Below are 20696 nucleotides of genomic sequence, written 5' to 3' on the forward strand. Positions count from 1 at the left end.
GTGCAGTAGCAGGTGTAACATGGTTCTGGTAAGCTTCATGACACTCCTGCCAATGATTCAAAAGTGATAAATGAAGCACACTCAAGACAGATTTTGTTCGCACGCTCATTTGTTCACTGACCACACACTCGTTTTCTTTTAGAGGTCATTCACAACTAGGCCAAGGATGGTGTTACCATGGAAACTAAAGCAGAGAGAACAGAACCAAAAAAAGAGGAATACAAAAAATAAGGGGGAAAAAACAGTGGCAAGAAAAAGTAGGTTTTTTTAAGTGTAGGTCATGAAAACGACCAAAATTAGCACACATACATGTTTTATTATTTAGACACTATTAAATGCTGCATATGGTTTACAGGTTATAAATGAAAAACCAACAGCTATCAGGTAATGACATTTTATAGATATGCAACTATAAGCTCAACTCTGCAAACCCTTACCCTGTCTGGTATTTGCTAGCACTATGTCACATTCATCTAACACATTTATATTGCAGGTGATCAATTTCATCTTGGAAAATAAATGTGCAATAATGCTATTAATAGCACAGACCTCTAAGCTTATTTGATTACTGAATACCTGGTAACTGCATGCCCTATGACCCATTGTCTCCTCTTTGTTTACGCACTTGCAAAGTTTACGTAATGATAACAGTTCGTATACCTAATCAGTGACAACTAATCACACAACTTACTTATGGCTTTTATTAGTTTCTATATATATATATATATATATATATATATATATATATATATATATATATATATATATATACAGTTATATATATATATATATATATACAGTTGTGTATAATAAACTGGCAAATGCATGGTTACCATTTATAGTAGCTTTATTTAGTCTTTTCAGGTAAAGAAGCCTATCCAAACAAGCATGTGAGCGCTGCTGTGCTAGTGTCTGTCATTCGATAGATATGTATGTTAGGTGTGCTTCTAATTACTATAGAAATGACAATCATTACAAAATAAAATAAACACGTTTAAAGCCTAAAACATGTTGTATTCCCCAAACACGGAAACAGTAGGGACAGTATGCTAAGTAACGGGCCTCTGCATGAGTAATCTGTTTGAACACACAGCTTTATGTCTGTTAAACCCCCACCGTAGTAACATTAGTCATATAAACACTGCACGCCCAAACACATATGTGTGGGATAGCTATCACAACCAGATGTGGTGAAAAAACGAGAAACTGCAAAGTAATAACTACTGGCGTTCGACAGTCGTCGAGGAGTCAAGATCCTAACGTTAGGCCACAGGGCATAGATTATTGCCTGGGTTTCGTAATGGACGTCAGTTCTATGCATAGCCGAGCTGAGAGCGTTCGGGGATACAGACATGTTTCCAGGAACATGACAACAGGGTTTGGAAAATCAACATTACAGATCTATTGTGTGTTATCTGCTCCACTGACTGCATTCTCATCAAATAGCCTCAGTCTGAGTGTGCGCCATCATCACCGTGACGGCGTCACCGTCTCCCACAACACAAGACGGTCGACGAGCAAACTAGCAATAGATGCCCGACACGGTAGTCGTAGCAGCATTTGTCTGGCTATTTACAGCGTATTTGTGGCCAGCAGCTGGTGCGACAGGAAAGGAATATCAGAAAGAAAGACAATGTAGACGCAGTTATTGTGTCTTTTAATAGACAACTGCCAACTAGCTTTAGCTAGCAAGCTAGTTAGCCAGAACAGGCCGCCGTGCAAGTGAACGGTCTCAGTGGGCGCCGGGCATCAGCGCTACCTCTCAGGCCATTACACCGCCGTTACCGCCTCTATTGCTGTTTACTCCTTCGGTTTACTGAGACAACATGACTGGCAGAATAATGTTTGAAACAGCGGCGTTTACCTGGGTTTATCAGGTTGCCAGGGCGCGCGGGATCTTTCTCTCCGAGGATCCTGAACACCTCTCGTTGTCGGTGACGTCACGCGTAGGTCTTTCGCTGAGGACGTAAAGAGCTTGTCACGGGCGGTCACGGGCTGCAACTTCAGCGGCCGCGGAGGAGAAATGATATCTGTGTGCACCAGGATAACTGGCAAACAACTGTAGTATATTTTCCCTAATATAATTTGAATGATACCTTAATTTATTCCAAAGAGTTGGAAGATAAAGTAAATTATTTTTAGAAAATTCCTTGTATTTATTTTTAGAATAAACGATATACACGATCACAAGTGACACTGACATTCTTGTAAATTCCTTGATGTTTTATAAGTTATTTTCAGTGAAAATAGATAAGAGCTACTTTACGGCTCTGCGGGTAAAAATTGCAACTCTTACCTAAAATGCCCACAAATAGTTCTATCTCGAAAAAAGTATGGTTCGCAGCGCCCCTCTGTGGACAGCCAGTCATACAAATATATTTATTTTTATTTAAATATTTTGTTTTTGTATACCCAATCCTAAAAAGACCTTCACGCTGGAGTGTTTGGAGCATTATGAGTCAACGTTTAACAATGTGTCGTTGTCTAATTTAGAATGACTTAGTAATACCTCTGTGGAGAGTTATTATGCCATCAAAAGGCACAAGTATGTCCCTTAAACTTGAAGAATAACTAACACTTGTATAGGGCACAGAACTATATTGACCATTATCAAAACAAAATGTTCCTCTTCAAAAGAACCAAAGACTGGGTGAACAGGTGTTGCATTCTTTGTCCCTTATTTTTGAAGTAGCAGTAACAAAAAGAGACCATCAGGCCACCTTCTGTCTACACAGCTGAATAAGCATTGCAATGGGTTGAAGAAAATAACCAAACCAGTGCCCTGAAAGTTGTCATGCTGACAGAGAATTTACTTATTTATACATCATAGGGCATTGGAAATCTCCTTTTTGGGGGGCCTGCTTATGAGGTATAAGGAAATGAGAAATTAGACAAACTAAAAAATAAGTTAAAGCTATCGTGAAAGCTTATGCAAACCCTGGCAAAAATATTGGGCTAAGTGAGAGAGGAAGACATATTTACAGCATTCAGAGAAAATCTAAATCATATATTAATAGACTGCAACAGGGATGAATATGAGAGAAGGAATTGATGTCAGAGGACATACTCAGTTTTACATAAGGGAATTGGCAAGGGAAGAAATGTTTGTCCATTTTTATTTTCTGCCAACCTTGATCCACACTCCAGTAGGTAGGTATTGCCCCATGTCATTGCCAATAAAACAAAAAGAAGAAGAAACCCGGAAAGTATTCAGTCTGTAACAAATAGTCTTAACAGCAACCAGAGAGAATTAAGTGTTTTTAGCTAGTTTAATTCAGAGCCATAATATAATTCTATCTATATGGCGCTGGTTTAATTATCTGCCAATCTACTGCTCAACACTCCAATCCAGAGGGTGGCGGTATAGTTTCCAAAAGAAGACGAAGAAGAAACCCGGATGTTATGTGAAGGTCTTTGGCGATGTTTGGAGTTTAGATAACATTTTGCTGCTGTGGGCCTGCTATCGATGTGAAAATGGGTGTTAAAATAGAGGTGTTTCGAGTGAGTAGAATTTTTTTTTTAAATAATGCCCGTATATATTGAATATGTATTTATTTTAAGATTTAGAATCTCACAAATTGCCCCAGGCTTCGTGTTTCAATCCAGCTAGTCATTAACATTAGGCTAAGTGATCATCTTGTAACGTTAACAGTTTCACTCACTGGTCCATTTCTTTTTGGACAGATGATGCTGTATCTATCCTTTCCTGTGACCATGTTCTGGGTCTCAAATCAAGCAGAGTATTTTGAAGAGTACATAATAAAGAGGAAGGTAAGTGATGCTGATTCTCGTTTGTTTTTTTTTCCAAATCATACTTACTCATCCACTCAATGAGGCATGTTGATAACCAGAGATGGTAAGTACTAATTTATTGTACTTAAGTAAAAGTACTAGAGTGTAGGAATACTCCGTTACAAGTGAAAGCACTGCTTTCAAAATGTTACTCAAGTAAAAGCACAAAAGTATCAGCATCAAAATATACTTGAAGTACCAAAAGTAAAAGCACTTATTATGCAAATTGGACCATTTCAGAATAATATACATAATATTTTTGGATTATAATTATTGATGCATTAAGTGTAATCAAAGCTGGTAAAGGTGCAACTAGTTTTAATTACTTTGTGTACTGCATGGTAGATTGTGAATTTACTCCAGGTTTAACTAAAGTCTTATTTAAGTCTAGATTATATTTCATGACATCATTAATCAAAATCTGTAAAGTAACTAAAGGTACAAAATACATTTAGTGGAGTAAAAGTACACGATTTACCTCTTCATTGCAGGGGAGTAGATTAAGTACACGATTTACCTCTTAATTGTAGTAGAGTAGAAGTACAAAGTAGCACACAAATTGAAATACTAAAGTACAAGTATCTCGCAATTGTACTTAAGTATAGTTCTTGAGTAAATGTACTTTGTTACTTTCCACCACTGTTAATAACACATGTTTTTTTCTCTGTTCTATGATGGCATCTTTCGATATCCAGAGAGAGATCTTCCCAGCCGACGAGAAAGTGCATGTAAGTATAATGCACAGAGTTCATAGGTTTATAAAGTACATACAAAATAAAAAACACAAAATAAAACAATGTACTGCACCCTCTCACTACCACAACACTTACATTTCAATCAGGAGAGACGGTTTTTATGTAATAATACATATTTATTGCGCAGATGCACAAATTAATGTAATGGTAATTTTGGCGATTAGGCCCCGTTGTGCAGAAAGTATCATTCGGGAGGGTAGAACCGATCCGATGAAACCCCCCTGGGGTCTAGACACTGGTGGTGGTGAATGGATAGTTGGGTCGGTCTGAAGAGGAGTGGTTTAGCTTGACCCTGGATTCAGAGGGACTGGAGGTGAAAAGGGGTGGAGAAGGGTTGCGCAGAGTCACCTGCAATGACAGCTGTCAGAGGGGGAAGAGCAGATTTAAAAGGTTTGACTAGGCTCTTGGGAATAGAGAGAAGTGATTGGTTAAGCTGAAGAGTGACGCCCCCGGTCACTTATTGAGAGGAGAGAGAGTAGTAACATGGGAATAGAAATACATGAATGAGTAAAGACGGTCTTCCTGGTTGAACTTGCGCTGAGCTTCATTTGTCTGCACTGCAGTACACCCTGTGTTCAAGTTTTTTGCCATAGGGTCTATAATATTATTTCATCAATATATAATTCTAAAACAAACCAGTAAATACAGCTACATAGACGAAACAAGAACTCTTTCTTTCGATGCTACTTTTTTCATTTGAATATTTAAGCCCTGTTTTGAACTACTGCTGTACAGCACAATATTGATGAAAATGATTGAAACTGATGATGTGCTATATTTTGTTTTCAGAGGAAAGAGTTGGAGGACTTCAAAGAGCAAATGCGAGTTCGTAAGGAGAAGCGAATAATGAAACGGATGTCTTTGGAGACTGAGAATTGACCAAAATAAGATGAAGAAATGTATAAATTCCCACTACAACCAGGGGAGGATCATCTGGCAATATTTTTGGGGCAAAAGTAAAAAAACGGGTCGGACTGGAGTAAGAGCCTTTAGAAACCTCCGATGAATTAACACACCCCAAAGGTGTGCTGGGTGTTTTCCAGGAATTGCTTTTCCCCAATATGCCTTTTTCATTTACATTTTGTCAATCAAGTTGATCTGATTTCACTGTAATACAATAATTATTTTTGAGATATATCGAGTTCAATCCAATGTAATTATAATAATTTATTCTATGAGTTGCAAAGCCTAATAGGTCTATTCAACCTTGTTGCTTTTGACCAGTTTTAGTGTCATACAACATTGGACCACAGCGGATGAAATAAGACATTTTTGATATTGATACAACAGAAATAGACCTTAATATCAAAGTGTAAAACAAATATCCATAAGATGATTTGAATGCACAAAAACAAATCACAAAGTAACTAACAGCAAAAGTATTCACCCTCTTCATGATAATATCTTAAAATGGCCCATTTTTCAGCAACAACTTCCTTTTGCCTGTGTAATGAAGTATGGGTACCTTTAGCTTGATGTTCTTGGTTGTCTTATTTGAAAAATTAAATGAACCTTAAATTACAGTTGATTTATAGTTTGCAACAGGATTCTTATCTGATAGATTATCATTTTCTGCATTCATTGGAGATGGAAAAACAATTGACTGCATTAGTAATCATTTAGTTTCAGTTGTGTGACATTATATATATTTTTTAAAACCTGTTTTATCCAGATTGTAAAAGTGTATTTACAACCTGTGTTTCTTTATTTGTGGGGTGGGAAAGACATAGGCACTGATTATGTGTGTACTGCTTGTTCAAATGTAATTGTAATGCTGGTTTTCATAAAAAATTGTTTTTGTTGCAACACGTTTTGATTCGCCTATTGCCACATCCTTAACCTCAGGTTGAAGTGTAGAGTATTGTACCTCCTGCTACACCACATTATATAAATGTTTTTGTTTGAACTTCACTAACTCAAAATACCTTGACTTCTGTAATAAAGTGAAATACTGATTGTATTCCCAATAATGAGTGGTTATGTTAAACTATTACAATAAACCAAATTACCAACATGCACTGCTATTAAAAGAGCATGCATCTTAATTCCTTTACAAGTGGAGGTATAGAGCTTTGAGATAATGCTCTTGTTTTCAAAAGTTGTCTGCATTTCACTTAAATTAAAACCTCAATTGATTACAAAAGTAAACAGTTGCTTGGCAATGCTTGATCTGGAAACACTTTTTCTTTCCTACTTTAGAAAACATTTTTAAAATCATTAAAAAAATGGTGTATCCAGCTGAAAATGACAGCTACTTTGAACTCCCAAATGTAGAGTGGTATTGTTTTGGATGTGTTCAACCATATAGGTCATGATGAGTCTTTTCCTAAGGTAAGAAAGTGTGTATTTCTTTCTTTCAGCGGTTTCTTTTAATGGCTGTACTATAGTAGTTTATGTTATGAGACTGGTTCTATTCATGGGGTTAATCCACCCCTAAGAAAACATAGTAGTTGGACTTTTAGTTGCAGAAAATCTTTAGGAAAAGGCGCCGCCTAAATTAAATTAGAATTAGGACATTGTATTTTTTCCAAACATAAGGTCACAACCATAGTAGGGTTATAATATAAAATTGTGAATAGTGGATGAGATATGACCATGCAATAGTCGAATCAGACAAAAGGGGGCAATATTTCGCTGTCAAAAGCTGTGTGCTAGATCCAATATATAACAACAAGGAAGTGACCGAGCGACCAGCAGCAGCAGCAGACTGCTGTCAAGATGGCACCGAGTGGGCTGAAAGCGGTAGTAGGAGAAAGTAAGTTACAAATTCATTTAATCCCTATCTGCTGTAAGAAGTTTATTAAAACTAAAATACGTAGAAAGTTAAGTTAAACGTCACCTATGAGCTCGATAAACTGACGCTCAGCTTTTAGCTCAAAACACTACTGGAGACGATGGCCACCAAAGGGTTTCTTCCTGTTCCTGTCCCAATGAATTGCGCACCTTACTTTGGTTGATGACATCACTTACCAAGTTATTGTGATAAATTGATATTGTTGTTCTATATGTGTTGGTAACAGTCTTTGCTGAGGGGAAATTGTTGTTATTGTGATGTTTGGCGGATGTAAAAAGAGAAATAGTCGTGGCGTCGGTCAGTGACTGGAAATGTTGTGACAGTCAAAGTTATAGGCTAACGCACGCTAGCTCATCTAAAGGGAAGTCGGTTAACTTCACTTGTGATGGAATACATTAACTATTATGTTCTGACATTAGACATCAATTAAGTTTTAGAGTAACTTGTATTTCAACATTGAATCATCAGGTCAGGTGTCTTGATAAAATGAACAAATACTGTAGGTATTGTTTGAATCAGAAATCAGAAACAGGTTTATTGCCAAGTAGTTTAACACATAGGCCTACGGGGAATTTGCCTAGGTGTGCAACGTCAATTATAAAAAAGTTATACATTGTGTATTCAGAAATATCTACAAACACTATAGCGTTATGGTTATTTACCCTTATACGTAATAACAATTTCAGTATTTTAATGAAGTGATACAGTTGTTCTTAATTTATCATCTTAATTTATCGTCTAAATGTAGCCTACATTTCTTTACAACATTGACACAACTTTTTTTCCCATGTCAAATAATGTAAAAACACCCGTCTTTCAGAACTCATAAAATCTTCATGTGTTTATAGGCAATATATAATCTACAACTTGCCGGGGATTCAGAGATCAGACAAAAAAGGATTTATTTTTTAACTAGGCCTGATGACTAATTCATTTAAGTTTTAATATGCATTGTGTTACAGGTGAGATTTGCATCAGGGCAATTGTGGAGGCAGATATTTAGCTACATTTTTTTAATTAACAAATACACAGGCGAAGATAAAAAAAACTGATATGGCTTAAAGGCTGTTTTCTTTAAGTTGGAAAAGCCCCAGCTAAAAGTTGTCATCTTTTCCTGTTCGTTGTTTAGAAATAGATTGGCCATGGCAAGAAAGGAAGTTTGTCATTGCTGGGTCCTAGTAGACATTGTTAAGTTTCTGAATGTATGTTTGTACCATCAAAAGATGTGAGCTTTAGTAACAATTGTTGAGAGGAAGGACCTTAAGACCACATGTGGCTTGGTTTTCTTGTAGAGTCCATCCTGCATTAAGGAGTCTCTGCTTTGTTAATATTGAGGAAGTTGAGAAATGACATGTTATCACATTGAGGTAGTTCTTCATTTGTATGTCTCTTCACACACTGTCGTCCTTGTGTGCACAATTAAGACGAGAAAAGTTAAGCTGAAGAAGTAAGCTTACCCGATTCTGGTGATGTGATGATGGCCAAAACAATTGCCAAACTAAATATAATTAGTTATGTGGAATAGTGCCTCTTCTCTTTTACCCTGAAGGTTGGTGTTTTATTTTCCAGCATTTTAGGCAAGGTGTTCCGTTCCACCTCCTGCCACAGCTTTTATACCTTTTTTTTTATAATCTGATCCCCATAAAATGTAATATCAAATCTACAAACAGCATTGCACGGTATTGTCGTATTGGAGTCATTGATACATTTCATACACTTACCTGTTTTACCTAACATTTTTATGTGGGGCAAGAAATTATTGATACTTTGTAATCATATATAAATGTATTTCTTCTCTTCTACAGAAATCCTCAATGGGGTTATCAAAAGTGTGAAGAAGGATGGAGAATGGAAGGTAACAATTTTCCAATAAGAATGAAAAAGTCCCCTAATTTTGTCAAACTGAATTTATAACCCCTGTATATCTCTCACTTCTTCAGGTTCTTATCGTGGATCACATGAGCATGCGAATTCTGTCCTCTTGCTGCAAGATGTCTGACATTCTGGCAGAGGGGGTTACCAGTAAGTATGCAGATAACTAATGTTCATGCATCCTTTTAATAAATTGCATACATGAACGCTCAAACTAAAAACATTCAGATATCAGTACACTTTTTAAGTGATGTTTAACTTTCGCAAGCCTCATCAAATTGGAATCAGCAATCAAGGAATATTTACAGGTGTCCTGTCTACTTTCACAAAGCTGACCCTCATATGTTGATTGATTTGATCAAAATGAAAAAGATGCAGTCCATACAAAACCATTTTATTTACATAATCTCAATAAAGGTAATTCTATATTTGCACATGTTTTCACCATCCTTATGGAAAAAGAACCCAATGAAATTATATGCAAGATAAGTATGTTACGCCCTTCTCAGAGTTCCACACACACTGGTTTTCATCTGGCAGCTTTTACATTTTGGCATTTATATTTCACTATACATTATAATGATCATGGGTTTTTTGCCGTTGCATATTGATAAAGTCAGATTGTTACAATACAGCTTTATTTATAGAGCACTTTAAACCTCCAGACCAAAGTGCTGTACAGGCAAATAAACAAAACAAAACATACAAAAAGTAACTCAGCTCACACACCATAAAACAAGTACAAGTAAAAACAATAGAGAATTTAAAAGCAACTCTCTAAAAGATGTTAATAGACTAAGGAGAAGAGGTGGGTTTTAAGAAGCGATTTAAAAGCAGGCAGTGTGGCAGCCTGTCTGATGTGCAGGGGCAGATCATTCCACAGTGTGGGAGCCGCTACAGAGAAGCAACAGCCCCCACTGAGCTTTGACTCGGTTCTGGGCACATTCAGGAGCAGTTGATCCGCTGACCTGAGAGGGCGGTTGGGCGTGTAAGGGTGTAGCAGCTCAGAAAGGTATGGTGGGGTCATGCCATTTAGGGATTTAAAAGTAAATAAAAGGATTTTGAAATGAATCCTACAATGTATTGGCAGCCAGTGGAGCGAAGACAAAATGGGGGAAATGTGGTCATATTTCCGTATGCCAGTTAAAAGCCTTGCTTCAGCATTTTGCACCCGCTGCAGACGAGCGAGGGAGGAACCACTGACCCCCATGTAGAGAGAGTTACAGTAATCCAGCCGAGTGGTGACAAAGGCGTGGATTACTGTCTCAAACTGCTGTCTGGAGAGAAAAGGTTTTACTTTGGCTAGCTGCCTCAGGTGATAAAAGCTTGTTTTTACCACAGATTTAATCTGACTCAAGTTTTAGTTCACGGTCCATTTTAATGCCAAGGTTCGTAATTGTGGGCTTGGCTTACTGAGCAAGGGAACCCAGGTCTACAGAAGTGGTGCCTGCCAGTGGTGCTACCGAAAACCATTACTTCTGTTTTTCCTTCATTTAGTTTAAGGAAATTGCACGCCATCCAGTCCTTTATGTACTCTAGACACTTTAGCAGTGGGCTAATTGAGTGACCCTCCTTCTTTTTTAGTGGGACATAAATCTGGCTATCAGCATAGCAGTGGAATGCGATGCCGTGCTTTCTAAATATGGACCCAAGAGGGAGCAAATAGAGGGAGAATAGCAGGGGGCCTAATACTGAGCCCTGTGGGACCCCATACAGGAGTGGAGCAGAGGATGACTCGGAGTCACCAAGGCTGACAGAGAAAGTTCCAAGCAATCCCGTCGTACAGCCCGAGTCGTGTTATTTAGCCAAGGCTCAGATTTAGTTTTAGGTTGCCTGGTTTTTAAAGGAGCAACAGTGTCTATGGCAGCTTGTTGAGACTGAAGTTCTCTGCTTTCTCCTTTTCAGTTGTGGAGGACATCAATAAACGAAGGGAGCCCATCTCTAGTCTCGAGGCTATTTACTTGATTTCACCCGTGGAGAAGGTAAGCTGTGGAGTTTTTATCTCGGAGATCAATCTGCAATGTTCTGTCGTCACTGGATTTCCAAAACATTTCTACTCATTTCTTTCAATTTCAGTCAGTCCGTGCTCTCATTAACGACTTCAAAGATGCTGCCTTAACTTACAAAGCAGCACACATCTTCTTCACTGATAGTAAGATAATCTGTTTGTGTGTCTGTGTGTATACAGTGTACTCTACATATTTGCATTTTAAATGAAATGGTATACAAACATAGGAAACAGCTTTTCTTAAATGTACGCTGCAAACATTAAAACATTTTATGTATGAATGTAACATTTTTTTTTATTACCAAAAAGCTATTGCCATTTCTAATTGACCTATGTTTGCTTGCATAGCTTGTCCGGATGGTCTTTTTGCTGAGATTGGGAGATCCAGAGTTTCCAAAGTCGTCAAGACTTTAAAAGAGATTAATGTTGCTTTCCTGCCGTATGAGTCTCAGGTAAGACTCTCCGTTTTTACTTTAACAAACCTGGTTATTTTATCCACACTGTCCTTATCCAGTTTTGTTTTAGCTATGTTTTGGTTTGGTGCTGTGCAGCCGGCTTAGGTTTATCAGAGATGTTTTCACTTTAACTGCTGCCTACTGAGGCTGTTAATGAAAGAGTCCACACTAAAATGCTCCCCTAGAGCTCTCCGTGATTTACAACGAATGACACCTTTCACAACACACAAAGTAATTTTTCAAAGTTAATGTAAAAATATGAATAATGTAGTTACGGTTACATTTAGGCAAACCTCATGCCCTCTCGCCCCTACAGGTTTTCTCTCTGGATGATCCGTCCTCCATGTTCTCCTTCTATAGTACTAAGCCAAATGAAGACAAAGGGAAATTGATGGAAAATCTGGCGGAGCAGATTGCAACCCTGTGTGACACACTTAAGGAGTACCCTGCAATCCGTTACCGCAAGTATGGAAGCCCCGCATAAAAGTAGAGTGAAATTAGTTTTCCTCTGAGTTTGTTCATTCAGTTGTATACTTTTCTCTCTCTTAGGGGACCGGAGGAGAATGCTAGACTGGCTGAAGAGGTCTACCAGCGCCTTATTGCTCACAAAGCAGACAACCCAAGCATGGGAGAGGTTAGGAAGTACTTAGAGCACCAAATTCAATTCAAATTCAAAAGTTTTATTGTCATAATGCACATAAGCTACATTGTAGAAATGGCAATGACATTCGTATGACCCGAGCTCCTCCAAAAATGCAACATATATTATAAAATACAAATAAAAAAACAAAAAAATAGTGCACAACAATGATGTGCCCTACTGTCAGGGTTCCTGCAGGTAACTTTTAAATTCTAGCTCTTCAAAATGAACTTAAAAAAACATCTGGTAACATTGATTCAAATCAAAAGCTTCATCAAGCAGATCTGGAGTGTCAACCTGTTTGGAAAATTGATCATAAATGTATTTCTGTTTGGCTTTAGCAAGTCTTTAATACATCTGGCCTTAAGCAGTAGGGACACCGACTGTTTTGATTTTATTGTATTCTTAATTTGCATACCGCTTTTTTCTACTAAATACATTTTTCCCTGTTAGAGAATACATTTCCGTTGGGATTCTTCTGCTCTTCTCTGTCACATGTTGTGGACGTTCTGTGGTTTCTGACTTTTATTTCCCGTTGATTATTTTTCTCATGCTTTGCTGGACTTCTCTTCTTTTCTGTCTTTCTTAGCTGACATTTCCTTGCTCCTGAAATGGGTCTTAACAGGCACGTATTACTGTTCTCTTCTTCTCTGCATACATCTGAAGTTCTTCCATGTTGTGCTCTCTTACTCTTTATCTTTTCTGTACTCGACTAGTTTCCTGAAACGCTTCCTCATCCTGCATCATACTGTGATATCAAAACATCTATTTATAAAAGCGCATAAGACTTTCACTGCATGACAGACTCACAAAATGATAACAAGGGGTACAGTTGACTAAGTAAAAATGCATCTATGAAGTCATTTTTACATTTGGTCTGTGTAAGAACATATATTTATGGTTTTTAGGGTGCAGACAAGGCTCGGTCCCAGCTTCTGATTGTCGATCGTGGGTTTGATCCCATCTCACCCATTCTACATGAGTTGACCTTCCAGGCAATGGCGTATGACTTGCTAGACATCAAACAGGACATCTACAGGTGAGTGAACATCGTTTTCTATATTGTACTCATCACATTCGATTTCTCCAAATTCAATTCTGTTTTCCTTTTTTAAATGTTTGTAGTTATCAGACAACTGGCATTGGAGATTCAAATAACAGAGATGTGTTATTGGACGAAGATGATGAGCTCTGGATCCAGCTCAGACACATGCACATTGCTGACGTCACTAAGTAAGTCTGTCACGACTAGATGACAATATCTTCACACAATTTAGTTTAAATTGAACCTTTCCTAACAATCTCTGGCCATTGTTTTTTTCTTGTTTCTATGTTGCAACTTCAAAACACACTTTTCTTTGTATGCACTCGAAGAATTAGCAATTCGATATCATACTTTGCCATTAAACAAGTAACATCATATTTGGTTAAGAGTAATGAAAATAGTGATTTAATCATATTAATTCAATCCCCTTTAGTGTGCAGTAATAAAATAAACACATGTTGTGGCATAATTAAGCCTTACATTTTCCCTTTTTAAATTGATGTTTATAATATGTCAAAACACAAAAGTGAGTGCAGTAATTTTGAGGATTTATGATAAGTACTAGTAACTGTATTATTTACTTAGGACTGTAATGTTTTTAAATATAACATAAAACTGAGTTACGCTTAGTAATATTATTACTTAATAACATGTATTTCTGTCTGCATAAGGTGACTCATGTTTCTCAAAACCCTTTGTTGCAGGAAAGTGACAGAGCTTCTTCGCTCCTTTTGTGAGAGCAAGAGAATGTGCACTGACAATGTGAGTGTTGCTGGCTGTACTCACATGATAGATGTTCATAATATGACATATCTGTTATGTTATAATGAATTGTTTTCTATTTCAGTCCAACATAAAAGATCTCTCTCAGATGTTAAAGAAGATGCCACAGTACCAAAAGGAGCTGAGCATGGTGAGTGGGACAAAGATAAACCAGCCCCTCACTATGAGTATTATTGTCTGATATCTATGTTTGTATTGTAAAGCAGGTACACTCTAAAAAAAAAATATTTGAAGAATATACATATCATTGAGTTATTTTCTTCCTCAATCACTATTTTGAACACATTTTATTACGACCACTTCTGACAGTATATTTAAAAGCTTGTTTGAACAAATCTTTATTTACAACTAAATGATTAACACTTGTAGTTAATTGGACTTTACATTGACTGTCCATCACAACATTAATCCGCAAATTGCTCCAAACATTTTCTATTTCATATCCGATTTGCCAGTCTTGCCTGTAGCTTAGAAGTGTTTTATTGGTTTTGTAAATCACTTGATTTGGTTTTAACTTCAAATTCATTCATGAATAAATAATCCTTACTTATTTTCCTTCACAGTACTCTACTCACTTGCACCTTGCCGAGGCTTGTATGAAGAAATTCAAGGCGTCTATCGATAAGCTTTGTGAAGTGGAACAGGTTGGTACTCTTGTGGAGTGTGAAAGTGAAATTAAGTATCTTTTGGAAGGTTTAATTGACATATAGACTCTGAGCTATTAGGCCATACAAATATTCACATTGATGTATTTTCTTCACTTACACTGGAGGTCCAGTTCATTTTAATCCACATTAGTATGGCAATACATGGGGTGAAGTTACACTTCCGTCCTGTACATTTAGTCGGAGGTATAAATAGAAACATGATATTTCTCCCTTGATCCCTGAAGATAAAAGCACCCATAGATTACCTTTTTACTCGGTATTCTTGGAATGTGCCTGTTCATGCTTATGCATTGTTGGAGAAAAATCCTTTCAGTCAGTCATTTTCAGAATGACTCTGTCTCACCCCCTAAGCATGATAAGTGACCTCTACAGGGTGGCATATTTATTTATAGCTCCACTGATCTTACATTTAGTAAGAGAATCATACAATCACATAGGAAGCTCTGGAATGGACATCCATATATCAACAGCAATGCAAAGGAAGTCATTACTGAGTGGAAAGGCCTTTTAATGACACGTGATATATGTACTGCTTGGCAATGTGTAAATCCTTTCATCAACATGAGACTGGGATGAGGCCAAGGTTTAGACCATCATCAAGCTCCTGTGTGTTGTTTTTATGAGCCACACATGCTTTGTCTCCCTGAGGGGGGGGGGCGGTACTCTGCCATATTTAGTCCAGTATTAAATGAGATGAATGCACACAGGCAATGTCAATCTACGCATTGTTGTGGCATTTTGAAATGCGAGTGTTTATGGTGCCTTTTTTAAATAAGTCTATCACTACACTAATGGATTGACAGCATGTCTGAAAGCTGCTTCATTAATCCAAAAGGCATGTCTTGGCTCACAGATTGACGGTGGGATCCAAACAGCAATGGCTCTCTGTCAGCTGTCGTTTGTTTTAGTGCTGTACATTGTTTTGGCAATACATATGTATGTGTGTAAAGTTATGAACTAAACCATGTGATGTATTTTTGATGTGCTCTTGTATAGCCACTCTCTAGTTTAATTTGCTCACAAAAAGTGTTGATTTACCTTTAGGCTGTGTCAAAATTCATCATAGAGCTTGACAAGAGTTTTTACGTAGGTCATTAAAGGGAAATCCCAGAGTTAAAAGTGAGTAATAATGCCCATTCTATGAAAGATTCAGATTCAACTTTCTTCTGTTCAGTGACTATTTAAAAATACATTATGAGACTATTGCTATACAGAGCAGTTTACAGCATATGTACCAACTTGTAAGAATATAAAGAACTTGTTGTAAAGTTTAAAAGGCAAGTCATCCTCCTGTGTCAGCTGCCCTGTGAGTCGCGTGTCAGCTGATTAAAGTTAACTGTTGATTGAGATGCTAGTTAAAGTTAATGGTCAACCAGCATGTTGTTATTCACAGGACTTGGCAATGGGAGCAAATGCAGAAGGGGAACCTCTTAAGGATGCCATGAAGAGCATTGTTCCTGTGCTCCTCAACAATGAAATTGAGGTCTATGACAAAATCCGCATCATACTGCTCTACATATTCCACAAGAAAAAAGGTGCGTCTTTGTCCAAATATTTTCCTTTTGGTACCAATTCAACATTTTTAACCATTAATTAGGAGCTTTAACATTACCATAAGCTTTGATAATAAGTGTAAAGCAGACAATTGAGTGTTATCATTGCCTTCACTGTTTTGTTTTTTTGTATCGATATAGGCATTGGGGAGGAGAACCTTACCAAGCTCATCCAGCACGCAAACATACAGGCCGACAGCAACATCATCACCAACCTGCAGAACCTGGGCTGTAACCTGATAGCTGGGGTGAATTTCTTCATTAGTTTGGTTATATTCTCAAACATCATTTTTCCTCAGTTTTTCTTACATACCTCGTATTGTCTGTTAGGGCCGCAATGCAGGGAACACGCTGCCAGATCGGAAAGAGCGCACGGAGAGCACGTACCAGCTCTCTAGATGGACACCCATCATGAAAGACGTCATGGAGGTAGTAAAGCCAAAGTTAGACTCCTGATGTTGCTGACACAGCTTTTCTCTGCGTTTTACTCTCTGTTTCTCGATTGCAGAATGCCATAGACGACAAACTGGACAGAAAGCAGTGGCCCTTCCTCTCTGACCCCGCTCCCATCAACACAACTCAGACTGCAGTCAGGTGGGTGGAAACAGAAGATACATATCTAAATCAGAATCAGAATACCTTTATTAGTCCCACAGAGGGGAAATTTTCAGTTTTACAGCAGGTAAGAGCCACAGACAGCTTAGTGCTGCATATCTTAAATGCGTTAAATAAGTACTAAGTTATAATATAATAAACAATATGCTAAAAAAAGATAAAAAGTTAAATAATTTTCAAAAATACAGATCAAAAACAAATCAAATCATCATCAAAAATATCCTCAAATATGAACTAAACTTGGAGAATCGGAGGTTGAAACCCTCTTTATTGGTCACACATGTTCATGTACAGAACACACAGTGAACATTTTCCCCTGCTTTTTACCCATCCTAGTACTAGGAGCAGTGGGCAGCTATTGTACAGCGCCCGTTACTTAATTACAGTTTTATAAACAAATAACTGGTTAATAAGTAATATTGAATTTCTTTGTATTCCAAGGAAAATGTAGTATTTTTGTGTTTTAGTATAAGCAAACATATTAACTGGGATAGACAGAATAATTTTGTCAAATAAAAGCTTTTATCCCTGTAACTGAGTTGGAGTCAGGCTTGTGTCATAGGGAGCTGAAAAGGTGAAATGAATCAAGTAGTGCTTTGCCTACTCTCTAATCCCTCGGGGAATGCCTGTCATGGTGATGGTGCTTATACAAACCACTCTAATGGACCTGGGTTCACTCATAATCTCTATAATGCACCGTGCTCGTGTCTTTCCTTTCTAGCAAAGTGCAGAATTAAAACTGAGTAGTCATTAATATTAACAGTAGTATGTACTCTTGAAGGGTTATTTTGAGCTGGCAATACAGAACCGGACATAGCCGTTGGTAAAGAGGTTACATAATGACACACATTGACAGAGATAGTGTGTAAAGCCCTTCTCTGTTTGTGATGGAAACATTTGCTTCCAGACTGAGAAAAGTTGGGCGTTCTGACTGTTCAATTGATTTATAGGATTTTTCCATACATTATTTTAATGATATAATGCTATTAGTAGTTTCTATAATTGGATTATTGATTGATTACAGTGTAATATAATTGACATTTACAAACAAGCCCTACCTTTTAATAAAAATGACATGTTGTTTGATTCTTTTACAGCAGTGCACGTTTCGGACACTGGCACAAAAATAAATCTCCGACAGAATATCGCACTGGCCCTCGGCTGATTATATTTGTGATCGGTGGAGTGTCTCAATCGGAGATGCGCTCCGCCTATGAAGTCACTCGAGCCACTGATGGGAAATGGGAAGTGCTAATTGGTGAGAATCAATGTTGAAAAGGCCACAATTCTGTATCCCAACAATTCAAGGATGAGCCTTTTTAGTATTAATATCACTTTCTCCTTGACAGGTTCTTCTCACATCCTGACTCCAACAAGCTTCCTGGATGACCTGAAGAGTCTGGACCAAGTTCCTACTCCTGATAGTTAGATAGTTCACCTGAAATAGGGAAAGATACACTGGAATAAGGGTTTAGTCCTGCATTTGAGAGGCTGGTTACTTGCATTCTGTCGCATCATCTTCCACGTCTGAAGTGAAGCATGGGGAGGAATCTTAGATGTAGCCATGAATGGAAACATTTGTGATTCTTTGTTTTGTTTTAGAAAACTATTTGTATTAGTTTGTTGTAAATGGGGTTCCGTATGCTACTGTGATTTAAAATTATATAAAATATTTAACTAGATAGAATTAATATTTGGATTATTTAACTGTTGTGATTCAAATTCTTATTTTTGTTACTACAATATATGATTTCCCTAATTTGTGTAAAAAAAATTGCAGCACTCCCACAGAACCTGACTATCTCACACCAAAAATCAATCAATATATTTTGACTTGACTATAAGTCTGTAGAAGTATGTATCGTATATTCAGTGTGAAGTACCTTTTTTCCCCTCTAGGTACCTTTTTCCCCTCTGGGTACCTTTTTCCCCTCTAGGTACCTTTTCCCCCCTGTTTGTGGTCAATTAATCTCAGGATGTAATATCTCCACTGCTGTTTTATGAAGGCTTGAATGTTTACCATATTCTTTAATATATTGCTGGGAGCAAGTGTGATGGCTGTGTTTCTTTGTTGTTGAAAAATGAGTAATACAATAAACTTGATATCAACTTTTAAATTGTCTTGTGAAGTCATCTAGAATCATTTTAATCTGCATAACATTTGTTTCAAATATTTGATCAAATAATCTCAACTAATGCTCAATTTTATCAACGTTGTTATCCCAACATCAGGAAATCATTGTGGAGATCTTTTAACTTGAATAGCTCATTCAACCACATGTACACATGCTCTCTTAATATCTTTACTTTTAAGATGATATACTTTAATTTGTTGTATATGTTGTGTGTGAATATTTATGTAATATGTGATCAATGTAGGCTGAAAACGTCTTATCCTCCCTTTGACTTTAAATGAGTTAAGCTTTGACCAATCAGTGTTTTGAAACATACTTTTCTTAAGAACAATTGTATATATTGTAGTGCCGAGAGATAGGGAGTCGGAGGCGGTGCAATGAAGGTGCAAAAGGGTACTTTATTTGGGAGCAACTAAGGTCATGTTGTCCGGTTGCAGTACGGGAAGAAGAGAGAGAAGCCAGGAGGGCACACAATATATATAAACAACACATAACATGTCCGTGTGGGAACAATACCCCCAACTGTAGTTCCATGTGTGAATTATGTAACCCAGTGTATTAATGAGTGGTCACTACAATATCAAGATTAGATTTTTAATGAGATTTGTGACTGTTTTCTTAATATCATAACATGGGCATATTGTTCTTGCTATATATACCGACAATGTTTGGCCTTCAAAATGAAAATATGAACTCAAAGTACAGAGTTAGATCGGAAGCAGGAATATGTAAACCAACAGTTGAAAAGATCATCTCTCTCCATGTCGAGGATTATGTTTTCATCTGGGATTACACGACCGGAGCACTGGCTTGGGTCTTAATGGCAATGGGTTAATACTTAGGACTTAAATCTGTTTAAAAGCAGCAACCAAGCTTTATTCAGTACATATCTGGAGGCGCATCAGGTTAAACATTTTCCATTGCACATACAATAGTTGGATTGAATAGGTTCTCTTTCACTTACAGCAAGTACGTTTGTCTAACTTGCTGTTCTGTTAAACATTTGATTGAGTTTTCAGTAGTAGACACTTTCTCTTTTTCGGTTAGTTGTTCATGATGGCAGATGCTGGAGTGGACTCGAAATCAGAAGCTACCAACAATGTGCTGGTAAGACCTTTACAGCCTATCATTCATTCCCATGCTTTGAAGTTTGTGTCCATTTTGCTGTCAGTGCTTTTTTGTCAGCTTTATATTTTTGACTGATATTTCCAAGTAATCTTTTTAGAATCTGTTGAAAGCTTAATATGTTGTTGTATAGATCATATTCTTATATTACATTTAAGATTCAAGTGGCTGATGTTCAGCAGGAAGCCCGAGAACATGAGAAGATCAACAACATAATGAGTTACTCTCAGCGTGGACGAATGGATGAACAGCGTTGCTCCTTGAGTCCTCTTAAAACGGAATCGGTCAAAACTACAGCTCCAGGTTTGGAAAGCAGACACAAAGACTACTGCATTTTACATGATGTTATTTGAAGATTGATTGTTGATTTTTTCACATCTGCTCCCAAACAGGATCAAACTTTGGGGGACAACACCTTGTTGAACTCGGAATGTCATTGCCAGAGTTTAACCTTCA

General features: G+C 37.4%; 3 protein-coding genes across 4 annotated transcripts in view; 2 read left to right on the forward strand and 1 right to left on the reverse strand.

The window, feature by feature from the left end:
* Positions 1–3208, reverse strand: part of brd4 (bromodomain containing 4) — a 35281-nt gene extending 32073 nt beyond the window's left edge. Inside the window, exon 1 of the mRNA XM_079642927.1 lies at positions 1865–3208. The gene's annotated coding sequence lies outside the window, so the exon portion shown is untranslated. The remainder of the gene's footprint in view (positions 1–1864) is intronic.
* Positions 3209–3342: 134 nt separating this feature from the next.
* pet100 (PET100 cytochrome c oxidase chaperone) lies at positions 3343–6507 on the forward strand. Its single transcript, XM_079642980.1, has 4 exons — positions 3343–3501; positions 3685–3771; positions 4488–4520; positions 5337–6507. Exons 1-4 carry the CDS (start codon positions 3475–3477, stop codon positions 5424–5426), a joined length of 237 nt encoding a protein of 78 aa, XP_079499106.1. The 5' UTR covers positions 3343–3474; the 3' UTR covers positions 5427–6507.
* Positions 6508–7200: 693 nt separating this feature from the next.
* On the forward strand, positions 7201–19097 carry stxbp2 (syntaxin binding protein 2). Of its 2 annotated transcripts, none has more exons than XM_079643577.1 (19): positions 7201–7302; positions 9147–9196; positions 9282–9363; positions 11119–11195; positions 11290–11365; positions 11570–11673; positions 11993–12141; positions 12226–12310; positions 13225–13355; positions 13442–13549; positions 14066–14123; positions 14209–14274; positions 14708–14788; positions 16206–16347; positions 16507–16613; positions 16696–16794; positions 16874–16959; positions 18081–18238; positions 18330–19097. In XM_079643577.1, exons 1-19 carry the CDS (start codon positions 7266–7268, stop codon positions 18407–18409), a joined length of 1776 nt encoding a protein of 591 aa, XP_079499703.1. In that variant the 5' UTR covers positions 7201–7265; the 3' UTR covers positions 18410–19097. The 2 variants fall into 2 exon arrangements, with proteins under 2 accessions (XP_079499703.1, XP_079499702.1); XM_079643576.1 differs by having other exon boundaries at positions 7202–7302; positions 18078–18238.
* Positions 19098–20696: the final 1599 nt, after the last annotated feature.

Source organism: Notothenia rossii (assembly GCF_949606895.1).
Source record: "Notothenia rossii genome assembly, chromosome: 8".
Lineage (NCBI taxonomy): Eukaryota > Metazoa > Chordata > Actinopteri > Perciformes > Nototheniidae > Notothenia > Notothenia rossii.